The sequence below is a fragment of the Nansenia antarctica genome (assembly GCF_963989245.1).
Source record: "Nansenia antarctica genome assembly, chromosome: 17".
Classification (NCBI taxonomy): Eukaryota; Metazoa; Chordata; class Actinopteri; order Argentiniformes; family Microstomatidae; genus Nansenia; species Nansenia antarctica.
The window spans coordinates 14,041,517-14,056,277 of NC_137687.1; the positions used below are offsets into that span (position 1 = coordinate 14,041,517).

The following is a 14,761-nucleotide window of genomic DNA, read 5'->3' on the forward strand; positions in this document are numbered from 1 at the left end:
CTCTGATTTGATCACTACCGCAAGTATAACTAAGCACCTTTTGTATAACATTTTTACATAAAGTCAACCTTAAAGCATATATGTGTTAAATAAAATATTGTTATTGCACCTTAATTCTTTCTTTAGGCTGTCTTATTTGGCAGCATCCATTTTAGTCATTTAATAAAGTCTTGATCTTAACAAACTGGTTTCATGTCTCTGCTCCCTCAGTCACAAACCTGAGTGCTTAGTTTAGTCCCAAGGACCTCCCCTGGTGTAACAAACAGGTGCCCGTTGTCCCACAGTATATTCATCTACTGATTAGCCACAGCCATTCGGGGCCTTGAGTGCCTTACGCCACAGATACATACAGAAATGTTTTTGTTTTGTCTTTGACAATTTGAAAAATATGAAAGTTGTGGCTGAGGATAATGCTGGAGGCTTTATGACCGTACAAGGATTTGTAAGGCATGATATCAGGATTCATAACAGCTTCTGACTAAATAGAACCCAGTAAAAGTACCCAGTAAAAGTACAAGTGTGGTCTAACTCCTTGCTTGTATGTAAACAACTTGTATGTTAACCATTTTATTAGCAATTTTATTCAAATGTGAATCTGTCTTTTGAGGTGTCCGTAGGTTAGAAGTTGATGCAAGTTCGATTTTGTCACGCCCTCTACCTCTAGGTAGCCGGCAGTTCCTCTCTCTCTCTCTCTCTCTCTCTCTCTCTCTCTCTCTCTCTCTCTCTCTCTCTCTCTCTCTCTCTCTCTCTCTCTCTCTCTAATTTACAGGAGTGTGCAGGTGTCAGGCTGTTCCTCATCACCACTTCGTTAGCCTTCCATGAATATCTGATCGAGCCTTCACCGCTGTGCCAGATCATAGCTTCAGCGTCACCCACTGTTAAGTCAGGCTTCCAGCCCTTACTGAATAATATTGTCTCATTAGCATATTCAGTATACTGTGCCTGCAGTACGCCAGCCTGGCTCCTGCCACTGACTCCAGCCTCCTGTGCCTGCCTGCCCTACCTGCCCTGTCTACTAGCCTGCCTGCCCTACCTGCCCTGTCTACTAGCCTGCCCTGCCCTACATGCCCTCTCTACCTGCCCTACCTGCCCTGTCTACTAGCCTGCCTGCCCTACCTGCCCTCTCTACCTGCCCTACCTGCCCTGTCTACCTGCCTGCCTGCCTGCCTGCCTGCCTGCCTACCCTGCCTGCCAGCTCAAAAAAAATCATGTTTTACAAAAAATCCTTCTGCCTCTTGTCTGTGTCTGCTCTTGGGTTCACTAGGCTGGTTGTCCCAGATTTAATCACCAGCAACATCACCCAGACCATTGTTGCAATATTCCCTCTTAACTTGTTGCATAGCAACAACAGTATATAAGTGTATCCCCATTGGAGGCATTATCCACCTCTATCTCTGGTAGAATTACTCATTAATGCAGAAGGGAAATGGAAATCTGTATTTCTCTGGCATTTTGCTGGGGGCCATAAAAACAACAAACAAAATCAGGCTAGCTCCGTGGTTTGTTTCCTTAAAATCACTGTCTTAAAGGTTTTGTAACTGTCCCCCATCATAATAATCATTATCAGTGCAGAGGCAGCCGATGTAAATTGGCGAAATAGTGGTACACTGTAGCTACAGTATAGGACAGTATATAATGTGCCAGACTTGAAAGTACCTGTATATACATCACCCTGTTCTGCTCACACTGTAGTTTTTACTTAAAATCTAAATAATCATGTCATTAAACGAATACCAAAATGAAATGTATATTCCCTTCAACCATTCTTATCCATGATAAAGCATAACGTATATGTGTCCCTTCTAGGCCAGACCTTCGCCATGTTCTCACTCACAATACCATGCCAGCATTCACAGCCTCCTCTCCGTCTGTCCTACACAACATTCTACATTGCTCAGATCAGAACAAGCATTGTGCTCGGCCAAAAGGCCAATGGGCCAAGAGCTGTGCTTTATTCCCTGATGAAGTAACAGCTCTGACAGCTATGTTTTACCCGTTTACCAGACATTGCAGGAATACACTGTCCCTGCGGAAACACTCATATTACGATTTGTTTTGTTACCTTGACAACAACGTAACATTTATTATGTTACCTTGACAACAGCAGCAACTACTTTACCCGGCTGCCCTCGAAAAGGCGGTACAGGACCATGGCCGCAAGGACAAACAGACTGAAGCTCAGCTTCTACCCCAGGGCCATCCAGGCCCTGAACACAGCAAAGACCTAGGTTCTGGGCCCTGGACAGTCTGGACGGATTGATGGCAGCTGCTGGATTGAAAAAATCAGGTGTAGTGCTGAGGCACAAATATGTACATTTCAAGCCTGCAAACTGCGACACTTTAAATGAATGTGCAATAACACTATGTGCAATATGACAACCCTAGTCGTTTTATCTGTACAGTATAGTATAGTGGATAGTGTACATAGCCTTTATTTCAGTGGTGTGCCGTCAGGGCCAGCAAGGCCTTCTCTGCTGGCCTAAACATCATCAGAATATACATTTTATTTTAATATATTTTTTCCACAAATATGTATTAATGATTCCCCATAGTCTATTCTCTTCATTTCATAGCTTTCCTCTTGGTTGCGCTGCTTCCAGTCTCCGATTGAGATTTGGAGGGCTGGCCTTTATGTTAGAGCTTTTATCCAATCAAAATGTGTTGCTAGGGGGCTCCAAAATCTGCCTGCCTGCACGTTAAATGGTGCAGCGAATTCGACCTGTAACTTAAGTTGGAACGAGAAAACCTGTGGCGTTCCTAGTAAACCTACGTAGATGCGAGCAAAAGCAACAACGGCGCCTGCTGGAAGGCTCAATGATGTCAGCACCCAGCACGTCTTTTGATTGGATACGCACTATTGATACGCACTATTGATACGCACTATTGATACGCACTATTGATATTCACTATTGAGATGCGTATATGCCGGTAGATGTGAAACTTTTGAAAGTGCGCAGGGAAACGGAGCATCACAACGAAAGCTTTCGTTGACTGATCGATAATACTGATCGATTTTGTCCTGTTTTTGGGTAAACAATAACTTTCATTTAGGGGACACGATGAAAGCACCGAGTCCACAAACAGAGGAAACTACGTTGAGCTTTTTTCTTTTCTGGCTGAAAACAACCCAGATTTACATTACCACCTGTCCACAAACAAAGTGTTTACTGGGACGTCAGGCAACATACAAAACGACCTGATTTTTGCTATTGCTTAAGTGATGGGAGAAGAGATCAAAATGGAGATTAAAAAGGCACCCTTTGTCGCTATTATGGTGGACGAGACGACAGACGTGGGTAATGTAGCGATCTTAAAGATGTTAGTTTAACACTCTTCATTGTAAATGCGGATTTATTGATTAAAAATGCTTCGGAAATATTAATATAACTCTGTTGTACTTGTCTGACTATGTTAAGGTGATGCAACGCCCGGTTTTACTGTGTTTCTGTCTAGTTTCTAGAGCCATGGCGTCATAACGATGGTATTAAGAGGTAGAATAATTCAGGTAGGAATGTGTCGGACATCACTGAAGGCCTAGGTGTGAAATGCACCGCCCGCCACTGCTTTATTTATGTAAACCAGCTCCTTTCCCTTCTTGTTTTGTTTTTGTTTTTTTTCTTTCCTAACACCAGGGGAGCCCCCCCTCCCAAATGTCGTTGTTTGGTACCTGTACTATAGCAATGACAATAAAGACCATTCATTCATTCATTCATTCATTTATTCATTCAACTGTTTTGAGAGCTATATTCCTGAGCGGCAGGGCAGAAAGTACCACCATAACAATATAAATACTTATTTACTTACTGCATTGTTTTCTTGTTTATTTCGCTTTGTAACCATTGTATAAAAGCAACAAGGCGTTTGAGTCCAGGTTTCATCCTGAATAATATTATGACTTTATTCACGATAAAGCACGGCTTCTTGTGCCTTATTGCTTAAGTAGGCTTTTCTCTCTCTTTGTATCTGTAACCAGGTATCAAACCTGGGCAGTATGCCAGTAAGCCTCCAACCATGGGCGCAAAAGATCTTATCAACCCACAGTACTTCTCTTCTGTGAGACTGAGGCAGTTAACAAGCTAGCACTTACACAGCACCAAGATATTATTCATCACTTGAGTAAAAAAACTGCTTTACTCTTCTTCTTTCAGTAGTTGTATCTGAGGCACTGTTCAGTTGATCATTAAATATCTATACTGAACACCCCCCCAGCAACCAGAGGTTATGGACCAGGGGTTTGAAGTGATTAGATGCATAGATCCCCTAGTTTCCCTTAAATCCATTAGTTTTCTAATCTCTAATTAACGTATACCTTCCATGTTCAAACACCACATCTGCAGGTGTTTAATTAACGTATACCTTCCACGTTCAAACACCACATCTGCAGGTGTTTAATTAACGTATACCTTCCACTTTCAAACCCTAACCCTAAACATCTGCAGGTGTTTTGGTCATTCATTCAAGGAGCTCCATTAAGTAATGGTAAACAGAGCTCTTAATCCCAGTGAAACCGTCTGAGGTAAATAGAGGCTCTTAATTGAATTAATTAAAACTACATGTGAACTCCATAAAGGACATTCCAACAAAACAACAGCAATTCTGAAAAAAGATCTCAGTGGTGAAATATCCTCAGCTAGTGCAACATTTAAACATTGAGAATATTACCTCCGGTAGAGGCAGCATTTTTTCCCATCATACCCCTCCTCCTCCTCCCTTTCTTCTTCTTCTTCTTCTTCTTCTTCTTCTTCGTTATTATATATTCAAGCCGTACTTATTATCAATCAGAAATGACATATAGTAGAGTAAGTTCAGTTTCACTAATATAACCCAGCCACATACATGTACATTTGACAAACTAGAGAACCCTCTTTAAATATTTGGCAGATATATACTGTATATATAAATATGAAACAAAATATGAAACAAAACTTGAGTCTCAAAGCATAGACTCAAACCTTTACTCAATTCATACAACTTCATTTTATCCCTTCAAAATGATGGGGTGTGATCACAGCTAAGCATGACTCATTGAGTCGTCTTTCTGTGGAGTGTTGGTAGAAGAGGTCAGACAGAGCATACAGGCTCTGAACATCCGTGTTCCAGCTGACCAAGTGTGGATTTACCCCTCTGAGGTGGGCTGCAGTAACTATCCAGAACGTTCTAGGAGTAGGCGGTGAACCTGGAGGCTGACCTCCATGTCAGAGACTAGTCCCATCAGACACGGATAAACATCACGCTCACAAATGTCAATAATCCATAATATTTTGTCAAGAGATAAAACATACATGAATATGGCTTTTGGCTTTTGAGAAATCAATATGGCTTTTGAGAAAGACTGTGTCAAGCTAATTTTAATAGAAGAGCACCATGAACTGAGATTGTTGTTGCAGTCTTCTTCGATTTTTGTTGGAAAACTCAATAACATGAATATGCCTCACCCTATTTGGTTGGAAATGTGTTCATGACTTTATGCATCCCTTGTGGATGTTAGTTCAGAGCTATGGGGGCATTCATTATTATTATTATTTGTATTTATTATTATTATTATTTATTCATTTTTCTATTGGCAATAGGTGTTTGGTTGATGGGTGGGGGCGTGGGTGGGTGGATACATAGGGAAAAGAAAAAATAGAAGGACCTTCATTCCTTATTTGTATGTACCCATAAGTGTTGTACTGTGTTCTACTTCCTTCTAATAAAATATTGTTTAAAAAAAATAAATAATGTGTTCATGCTGCTTAAAATGTCAATTGACGTAGAACTATACCTACAGCATGCTGTGACAGCAGACAACATTCATCTATAGGACACCCAAAGCTACCTTGTTTAAAGGAGTAAAACATTATGTTCTTTATAACCATCCTAACGCTAAAAACATTTGTATCTACTAAGCCCTAAGCTAAGGCAACTGCTTCTGTAAGAACTGTTCTATTGGGAGCGCTTGACAGAGTTCAAAGATGAAGCCCAATTTTTGTATTTCGGTCAGACATGATAATGGCTCAAAATGGAGCAAAATTGCCATAGTGGTGCTTTAAAGGTCCCCCTCAACCCCTGCCTGCCATTATGCAATTTGCTCATCTCCAGTAGTAGACATAAAAATCTGGGTGATTGGGAGTGAGTTGAACTCTCTATCCTGTAATGTTTGGGAGGGTTCATCTCACACGCTGTAGGAGGGTAATGGGGCAGCAAGTAGAGAGGAACAAATACAATGTTCTGAATGCATCAAACCATTATAGAGACAGCAGGCCTCTGCTCTCAACCACATGGCAGCACAATGCTCAGGAGGGACTCGTTAATGAGGTGATTGGTGAGGAGATGAGGAAAGCGAATGGAGACAATGCTGTGGACGTGTCCAAATCAATTTGGTGTCCAAATATTTGACTTCGACATCTGAGGCTAAATGATACTTAAATGATACTTTGCATTGTAAATGGATGGACTGACTTATATAGCTCCTTATTTCAAAGCGCTTTACAACGGCCTCTCATTCACCCATTCACACATCAATGGCGGTGTGCTACCATGCAAGGCGCCGGCTTGCTCATCGGGAGCAAAGTACTTTGGGGTTCAGTGTCTTGCCACATGTCGGATATTTGGACAACAAATTGATTTGGACACATGTCCACAGAAAAAACACATTAGCATGTTCTCCATATACATTGGTTATAGCTTTATTGTGCAGTACTTTGTGTCTCTGTCCCATTATTATCTAAAATGAATCACCTTCTCAGAGCAGAAATGAATGCATAGCACATGATTGAAGTTTTCCAGAGAGTGTCAGGGGAGGTTGATTGTGCTAGTGAAGGATAGAGTATATTTACATTAATTGCACTGAAATCTTCTATATGTATTACTGTATACCGATTGGTTAGATTATTACTATACATTCACGTTACATTCAGTGGATGCATGCATACTGATACTACTTTAGGTAGCTTACAGTACGTATTAGTGAGTAATCATGGTCTTAGTTGTCAGGTTAGGACAAAATGGAAACAGGTAATAGCATTTTCCAGTTCTGATACCACCTTATTTTGTAGAAACTATCTTATCCTTTCAAGCATCTTTTGTGAAAAAAGTATAACTTGTGTTATGGTATGTAACCCTGGTTCTTTGAAGGAGATGAGGGTTGACATCTCTCTTGCCTACCCCATTCGCTAAAACCGTCTGGCCTAGCCCAGCCTATAAGGCGATTGCAATTCATTCTTCTTATTCTAATTCAAACCACCTTTCACAAGCCCGTAAAAGAGAGGCAATCTGGTGAGATGTCTCCCTCATATCCTTCATATACCAAAGTTCTCTTTCAGTCGACTCGGTTTGACATCTCACTGTAGGACATTCTATAAAGGCCCATGCACAGTGCACCCATTTAATTAATAATAATAATAATAATAATAATAATAATAATAATAATAATAATAATTCATAAAATGTATATAGCGCTTTTCTGAGGCTCAAAGACGCTGACAATATGGGAGAAACAGAAAACGTAGAAACAACAAGCAACAGATAACATGAGCACATAGAACACAGAGTTAACGAACGGGGAGGGGAGGGGAGGTTGTATGCATGTCCAGGGGGGGGGGGGGGGTGGGGGGTGGCAGGGTTGGGGGAGATGGTTAGGGTAGGGGAGGTTGTATGCATGTCCAGGGGGGGGGGTGGGGGGTGGCAGGGTTGGGGGAGATGGTTAGGGGTAGGGGAGGTTGTATGCATGGGAGAACAGGTAGGTTTTGAGGTGGGATTTAAAAGTGGGGAGTGAGGATGAGTCTCTGAGTGGTTGAGGGAGAGAGTTCCAGAGGCGGGGTGCAGCTCGTGAAAAAGAGCGGTCACCGAAGCCTTTGAGTGTTGAGGGTGGGACAGTGAGGGGAACAATGGATGAAGATCAGAGGGTACGGGTAGGGCGGTGGGGGAGAAGGAGGTCAGTGAAATATTTCACACCAGAATTTATGCAAATGAGGACAGAGCCAGAAATGATGCGCTAGAGAGCCAGCTGCAGTGTTGCATCTGTCACACAATGGAGAAACCGATGGATACATTCGGTGTAAGTTTGGTCTTTGAATAGTGGAGTCTATGGATGACTTTGAATTGGATCAATTTAATGAGCAAGATTGGATTTTAGCTAAACCCTCATTCCAAGTGTCGTCAGTCACCTCAATATTAAGATCAGCGGACCAGGCTTCCCTCAGATGGTCAGTGGATACAGATGAGGCAAACAGGGACACAAAATAAGATATCAAAATTTGACCTTTTTTTAACTGAAGGTTGTTTTGTAAGGTGTAAGGTCTGTAAGGTGTCCATGAGTGCTCTGAAAGGCGGCTATAAATAAAATGCATTATTATTGTTATTATTATGACAACTCGAGAGCATTGACGAGATTACATATTTGTGATTAACAGACGACCCCAGTGAAACCTAGCACTCCAGCGATGTGGTCATGTCCTCATAGATCATGTCCTCCAAACGGCAGGTTCAGTTCAACCACATTTCTCTGCCGCAGGGCTAGTTTTCTAGTTTATACCCAGGAGTGGAGGGTTAGGAGATCTCAAATGATCATTTGGAGACTATGTTGCAACCTCCATAGTCTCATTGTTCATCTGTTTGCTCTGCTTGGTAAACGCAAGTGTGGCACATTGGATATTTATATATGTAACACCTGCTTGTTTGTATTCTACTCTATAACAGATACCACCCATCAATGTCTAATTGTTTACCCCTTATGACTGGTGGAGGTGGTGCAGAGTTCACTTGTGGGCTCACACTGCAGTTGTTTCCTCACTTGGCAAATACCCAAAGACTCAGTGGCCACCTGAGGACAGACACCTGAGGACAACCTGAGGACAGCCACCTGAGGACAGCCACCTGAGGACAGCCACCTGAGGACAGACACCTGAGGACAGCCACCTGAGGACAGCCACCTGAGGACAGCCACCTGAGGACAGACACCCGAGGACAGCCACCCGAGGACAGCCACCTGAGGACAGACACCTGAGGACAGCCTGAGGACAGACACCTGAGGACAGCCACCTGAGGACAGCCACATGAGGACAGCCACCTGAGGACAGCCACCTGAGGACAGCCTGAGGACAGACACCTGAGGACAGACACCTGAGGACAGCCAGCTGAGGACAGCCAGCTCACCTTTTTATTACATTTCTAATATTCTTTCAGAATAAACTAAACATGAAGTGTAATGCCTGTGACGTCTCCTTGTTCTTCAGCGTACTAAAACCTGGCCTTCACTCTTAGGAAAACATATATTTGCTGGTCTGTAAGAAAGGATAATACATCCACTTATAATTTTGTTTATTGAAGCTTTCACTGCATATTTTTCAGAAAGAGTTAACTGCATTCATAGAAATGTTTGCCTCAAACTAAACTGACTTTGCTCTGAGGTTAAGGTCTAAACTGATGCACTGATGTCAGAAACACTGAAGTACATTAGTAAATAACTGTTCAAAAATATTATCTTTTCAAATGCACACACAGATTAAAATAAAACTTCCCACCTCTGCAGTTTTGAAAGTGAATGTGGTTGCCTTTTGAGTTCACACAATTGGTTTAAATTAATTTGCAAAATCGTTCAAAATCATCTACACATAGTGAGTTTAGAATTATAAGGTTCTATCTCCGTTTAGGGTAGTTCAGAGATATTGAGCGTCAACGTTTTCACATTCCATTATGTTTTGTGAGATGGAACCTTTGTATTTTATTAATTACTAACTCAAAAATGTCAACATTTTAAAAAATAACACCACACAGGCATTAATAAACACCTAATGTATCAGATTATGTAAAAAACTCAATTTTGACAAAAATTGAGATAGAACCTTATAATTCTAACGTCACAACATGAGGAAATATATTTTTGAACCAGTTGACTTATGAGAAAAATATTTGCTTGTTGAATCTTTGTCAAATGGATGACTGTAGAAAAAACACAAATAATGATATTGAATTTAATATGTTTTTATTTCATGAAACTGAGGCAGATAATCATCAAGAAGTTCAGTGAACAAAGGTTTTACACATTATCTTTATATAACACTGTTGCAGAACATACAGTTGCTACATGTTTAAGGCCAGAACAAGCAACATCTTATACAAAACGTGACAATTAATTAAAGGAGTTCAGATACATAAATAATACCAAAATAGATACATACATAATAAGTCACAGATAGATGCTAAAATGTATAAAGCACTTGTTCAATGCATATTCATAATGAAAACATCAATATGCCATTACTGTAGTCCTAAAGCTGCTTTAATGCAAGACGTTTACACGTTTAAGTGCTTGTTTTAGAACAGGGAGCTTTAGCTGATCTGATCTGATCTGCCTCACATCCGTTGTGTTCTCTCTGCCTGATGAATCCAATGAAAAACATATTGGAAAATCCTTTGATACTCAGCTTTGGTCGGAGGGTTTCAAATGTGCATTTCATCTAGAATGTACACCGATACAGTTTATGTATTCACTATGTCCAGCAGCTATTTCTTATCCTGGAGGTAGATTTTGATAAGACAGTTATTCTGTATAAATATTCTGTAGGATCCCAAATCCACTGTAACTTTCATATTGTGCCATTTAAGTGTTATGTTGTTCCCCACAAATAATGTTGTTTTTATACTAGCAGCTGTCACTTTCAGCATCGTATAGGCCTATAAACATATTTTACATATTATGATGAGATTACTTCAAAAAAGAATATGCCTGTTTGTGCAAATGAAGTGTGTATAACAAGGTGTTTACAGGATGTGCAAATCTACGTTGTCAGCAACCGGACCCACGTAGCCAGAGGCTAGAGCCATACCATTACATCATGTACAGACAAAGTTCTGGAGCATGAGGCCAACAAAGGACAAATCCGTTCTCACTGATTGCAAGCAGGCAACATCAAAGTCCTCATTTACAATATTTCATCTGTGGGAGCCGAGTTACCAAACTATCAAACTCCAGCAGATGTGGCCCTGTCAGGTGAACAGCTGCTCAGTACTTCCCCAGCAGCTCACACACACACAGGCTTGGCAGACTGTACCAGCAGAATATCTCCTTAAAGGTCTTCCGCATCTCCTGGCTGCGAAAGGCATAGATGATGGGGTCGATGACCGAGTTGCACATGATGAGGATGAGGTACATGTTGAAGTGGGACATGAAGCAGGTGCAGTAGGGGTTCCTGGGGCAGGAGATCATGAGGATGAGGTGGAGGAAGAAGGGAGCCCAGCACACCACAAACACCCCCAGCAGGATGGTCAGGGTGACGGCACCCTTCATGTTGGCCCGCTGGTGGATGGGCGGGTTTCCCGGCATGGCGGCGATCCGTTTCATGTGCAGGCGCGCCAGCAGGAACATGTGCACGTAGAGCGAGGCGATGAGGACCAGCATGGTGAAGAACATGGTGATGAGGCAGACCAGCACCATGGTGCTCTCGGAGTAGACGATGAAGAGGACGCCCGACACCGTGCAGCACGTCCATATGCAGGAGATGACCAACAGCGCTCGCCGCACGGTCACAATGTTGTGGTAGCGGAGCGCGTAGAAGATGGTGATGTAGCGGTCCACGGCGATGGCCAGCAGGCTGCAGATGGAGGCCAGCAGAGAGCTGCAGATCAGGGAGTCAAACACGTTGTCCATGCTCTTGATGAGGGTGCCAGGGATGGCCAGGCTGCCACTGTTGATAAGCGCTATGACGATGGTCTCGGAGGCGTTCGAGACGCTGACCAGCATGTCTGCCACAGCGAGGCTGCAGATGAAGAAGTACATGGGAGAATGCAGGTTCTTGTTCTTAACGATAGCTGCCACGACCAGGATGTTCTCCAGCAGGCTGACAATGCCCAGGGTGAGAAAGACCTCCGTGGAGATCAGCAGCTGCTCATAGCATCCCGTCGATGTGTCCTTTCCCTCGGCAGAGTCTTTATTCACGGGCAGGGTGGTCTCCGAGCTGTGGTTCCTGCCGAGGTCGCTTTGGATCAACCCATGGTGTTGTGTGGAATTCATCCTGTTGTTGTCGTCTCAGTACCTTTTATGGGATTAATCCATCTGGCTTTGAGGAGTCCTATGTTCTCTGCGTGCTCACTAACCTTCAGCTCCATCCCATGCTGTAAAGAAAAGCTCAGCAGGGTTGAGCACCAAAAAAATAAACGCTGGCTCTCTCCCAATGATGAAACCTTCCGTTGCCAACCCCTATCAAATAGTTCTTTCCTCTAGACATCTGTTGGTGTAGCAAGAGAAGAGAGAGAGAGAGCGAGGGAGTGAGTGAGTGTGAGAGAAACAGAGAGAAGTATGGTAGGGAAGGAAAGAAAGAGGAACATTTATGAGAATGAGTGTATGAAAAATGATCAGAAGATAGATTAAAAAGAGACAAGTAAGAAAGGGGAAATAGGACATTGAAGGAGAATAGGAGGGAGGTTTAGAAGAGGCAAGGAAAGGAGTGAGAGAGCGCAGCTGAGGGAACGAGAGTGAGTTGATCACTGAGTGAACAAGTGAGTCTCTTCTCTCTCTTTCCACTATTATAGCCTCCAATACGCACACGCTCACAGTCCCTCCCACTGTTTGCCCCCTCCAGTCAGCTTGCAGAAAAAGGGGAGGGAGGCGCAAGGTGTGATGCAAAAAAACAGGAATATTTAAGAATGAATGGCTATGAGATAGATATTGAGTGCAAAAAAACAGCTTCCGTACACTCAAATCTGAGCTTTTGGTCAAAGACCTTCTTCAGGCATTAAGCAGACAAGTGAATGCAGTGGTATAAAGGGTTCAAACAACATCACTTGATTAGCCAATGCTGTGTCAAATATTTCACCTAGTGGCTAGGCATCAAGTGAATTGTAGTCCTATTTAGTGGACTACAAAAACATACACAAAGTGTTCATGAGACACCTAAATACATCACATATTTACAATACACATAGCAGAACAAAAAACAATAGAGACATCCTACAAACATGCAGGCATCAGGCAGTAGCCATCATATAGCATAGAACATAGTGTCTAAAGTAATTTATTCACAACACTCATGTCAAAATCCTCATTCAAACCTAGGGGTTGTAGACTTTCTAGGGTGTGGATCCCCAAAAAAAAAAAATCTGGCATAACCTCCTGTCACCATCAGCCCCTCTCTTAAGAGTAATCTGCTCTATGCCCTGGAACCTAAGGCAGGAGATGGGGTGGGAGGGGTTATTACAATGACAGGCTACGGGGTCGTTCACATCTTTGCGTCTTATGGAACCTTTGTGTTCACTGATTCCTTGTTTGAGGGGACGGGTGGTTTTACCAATATAGATTTGATCACATGGGTATTTTAACAAATACACAACAAAATGTGTGTTACATTGTGATTACTCCTCTTACTAGAATTTTTTTATTATTATTGTGGCACTGAGCACAATTGCCACAAGGGTAGTTTCCCTGTTTAAGGGGAGCCAGAAGGGTCTGTTTAGGGTTAGGCAATATGTTGTCTCTAACCAATTTATTCTGCAGGTTAGGTCCTCTTTTGTAAACAAAAAAAGGTGGACCCGTAAAATGTTGGGTGAGGGTTGGATCTGTAGTCAAGATATGCCAATATTTCAGGATAGTGTTCTTAACTATATGTTACGGTTTACCTGTCTGTCCAGGGTGGAGGCCAGGTTTACCTGTCTGTCCAGGGTGCTGAAGGCCAGGTTTACCTGTCTGTCCAGGGTGCTGAAGGCCAGGTTTACCTGGGCCTGCGTGCGGGTCACCACACTTCCTCCTCCTCAGCTCAAGATTGGGGTCCCTCTCGAAAGCCCCGAGACAGGCGTCCCGTCTGGACAGCGCGCCTGCGCCGGGCCTGCGACAGCACCGCTCCGAGTCCCCCCTCCGAGGCGTCAGTGTAAGACTAAAAAAGGTAGAGAGAAATCGGGGGTTATTAGGACAAGGCCAGAACATAGGGCTTGCCTGAGGTTTTCAAACGCCTCCTCCGCCTCCGCGTTCCATACTACCCGGTCGGGGAGCGCCTTCCGGGTCAGCTCGTGTAGTGGGCTGGCCAGGGCTGCGGACCGCGGCATGAATCGCTGGTAGTAGCCCACCATCCCCAGGAACGCCTATACCTGTCGTTTGGTGCGGGGACGGGGCCTGTTCCGAATGGCCTCCACTTTGGGCTCCTGGGGTTGAATGCTGCCCCGCCAAACACGATATCCAAGGTAGGACGCCTTCTCCATCCCTAGGTGTGACACTTGTTTGGGTTGGCGGTGAGCCCCGCGTCCCTCAGAGCCCCTAGGATGGCCCGCAGCTGCCGAAGGTGGAGGTCCCAGGACACGCTGGATATTCTGATGTCGTCCAGGTAAGCCGCTGCGTAGTCCTGGTGGGGTCTCAGGACACGGCCCATCATCCGTTGGAACGTGGCCGGTGCGCCGTGGACTCCGAACGGTAGCACCGTATATTGATACAATCCGTCTGGGGTGGCGAACGCCGTTTTCTCTCGTGCTCTCATGGTATGGGGCACCTGCCAGTAGCCCTTAGTCAGGTCACGGGTGGATATAAACCGGGCGGGGCCCAGCCTCTCAATGAGCTCCAATCATAGCTTGTTACAGAACATATGCAAATAGCTCATATTTATTATTATCTGTTGACTTGACATGTTGGGATTGTATCTCAATGGTCTGGAGTCTACTCCAGCTACTGGCTGCATCAGTACTCTAATAGCTACCATTATACCGTACAGTGAACATGCTATATGTACATGTAGCTCCTTTAATCAGAGGCACACTCTTGTCTATTTACCTCTCTGATAAATATACTTTCTATAAGTAT

General features: G+C 43.4%; 1 protein-coding gene across 1 annotated transcript; it reads right to left on the bottom strand.

Annotated features, from left to right (window-relative positions):
• Positions 1 to 10,984: 10,984 nt before the first annotated feature.
• LOC308172892 (melanocortin receptor 4-like) lies at positions 10,985 to 11,992 on the bottom strand (the record flags this gene model as incomplete). The annotated part of the gene is made up of 1 exon (XM_080547853.1): positions 10,985 to 11,992. One exon carries the CDS (start codon positions 11,990 to 11,992, stop codon positions 10,985 to 10,987), a length of 1,008 nt encoding a protein of 335 aa, XP_080403979.1.
• Positions 11,993 to 14,761: the final 2,769 nt, after the last annotated feature.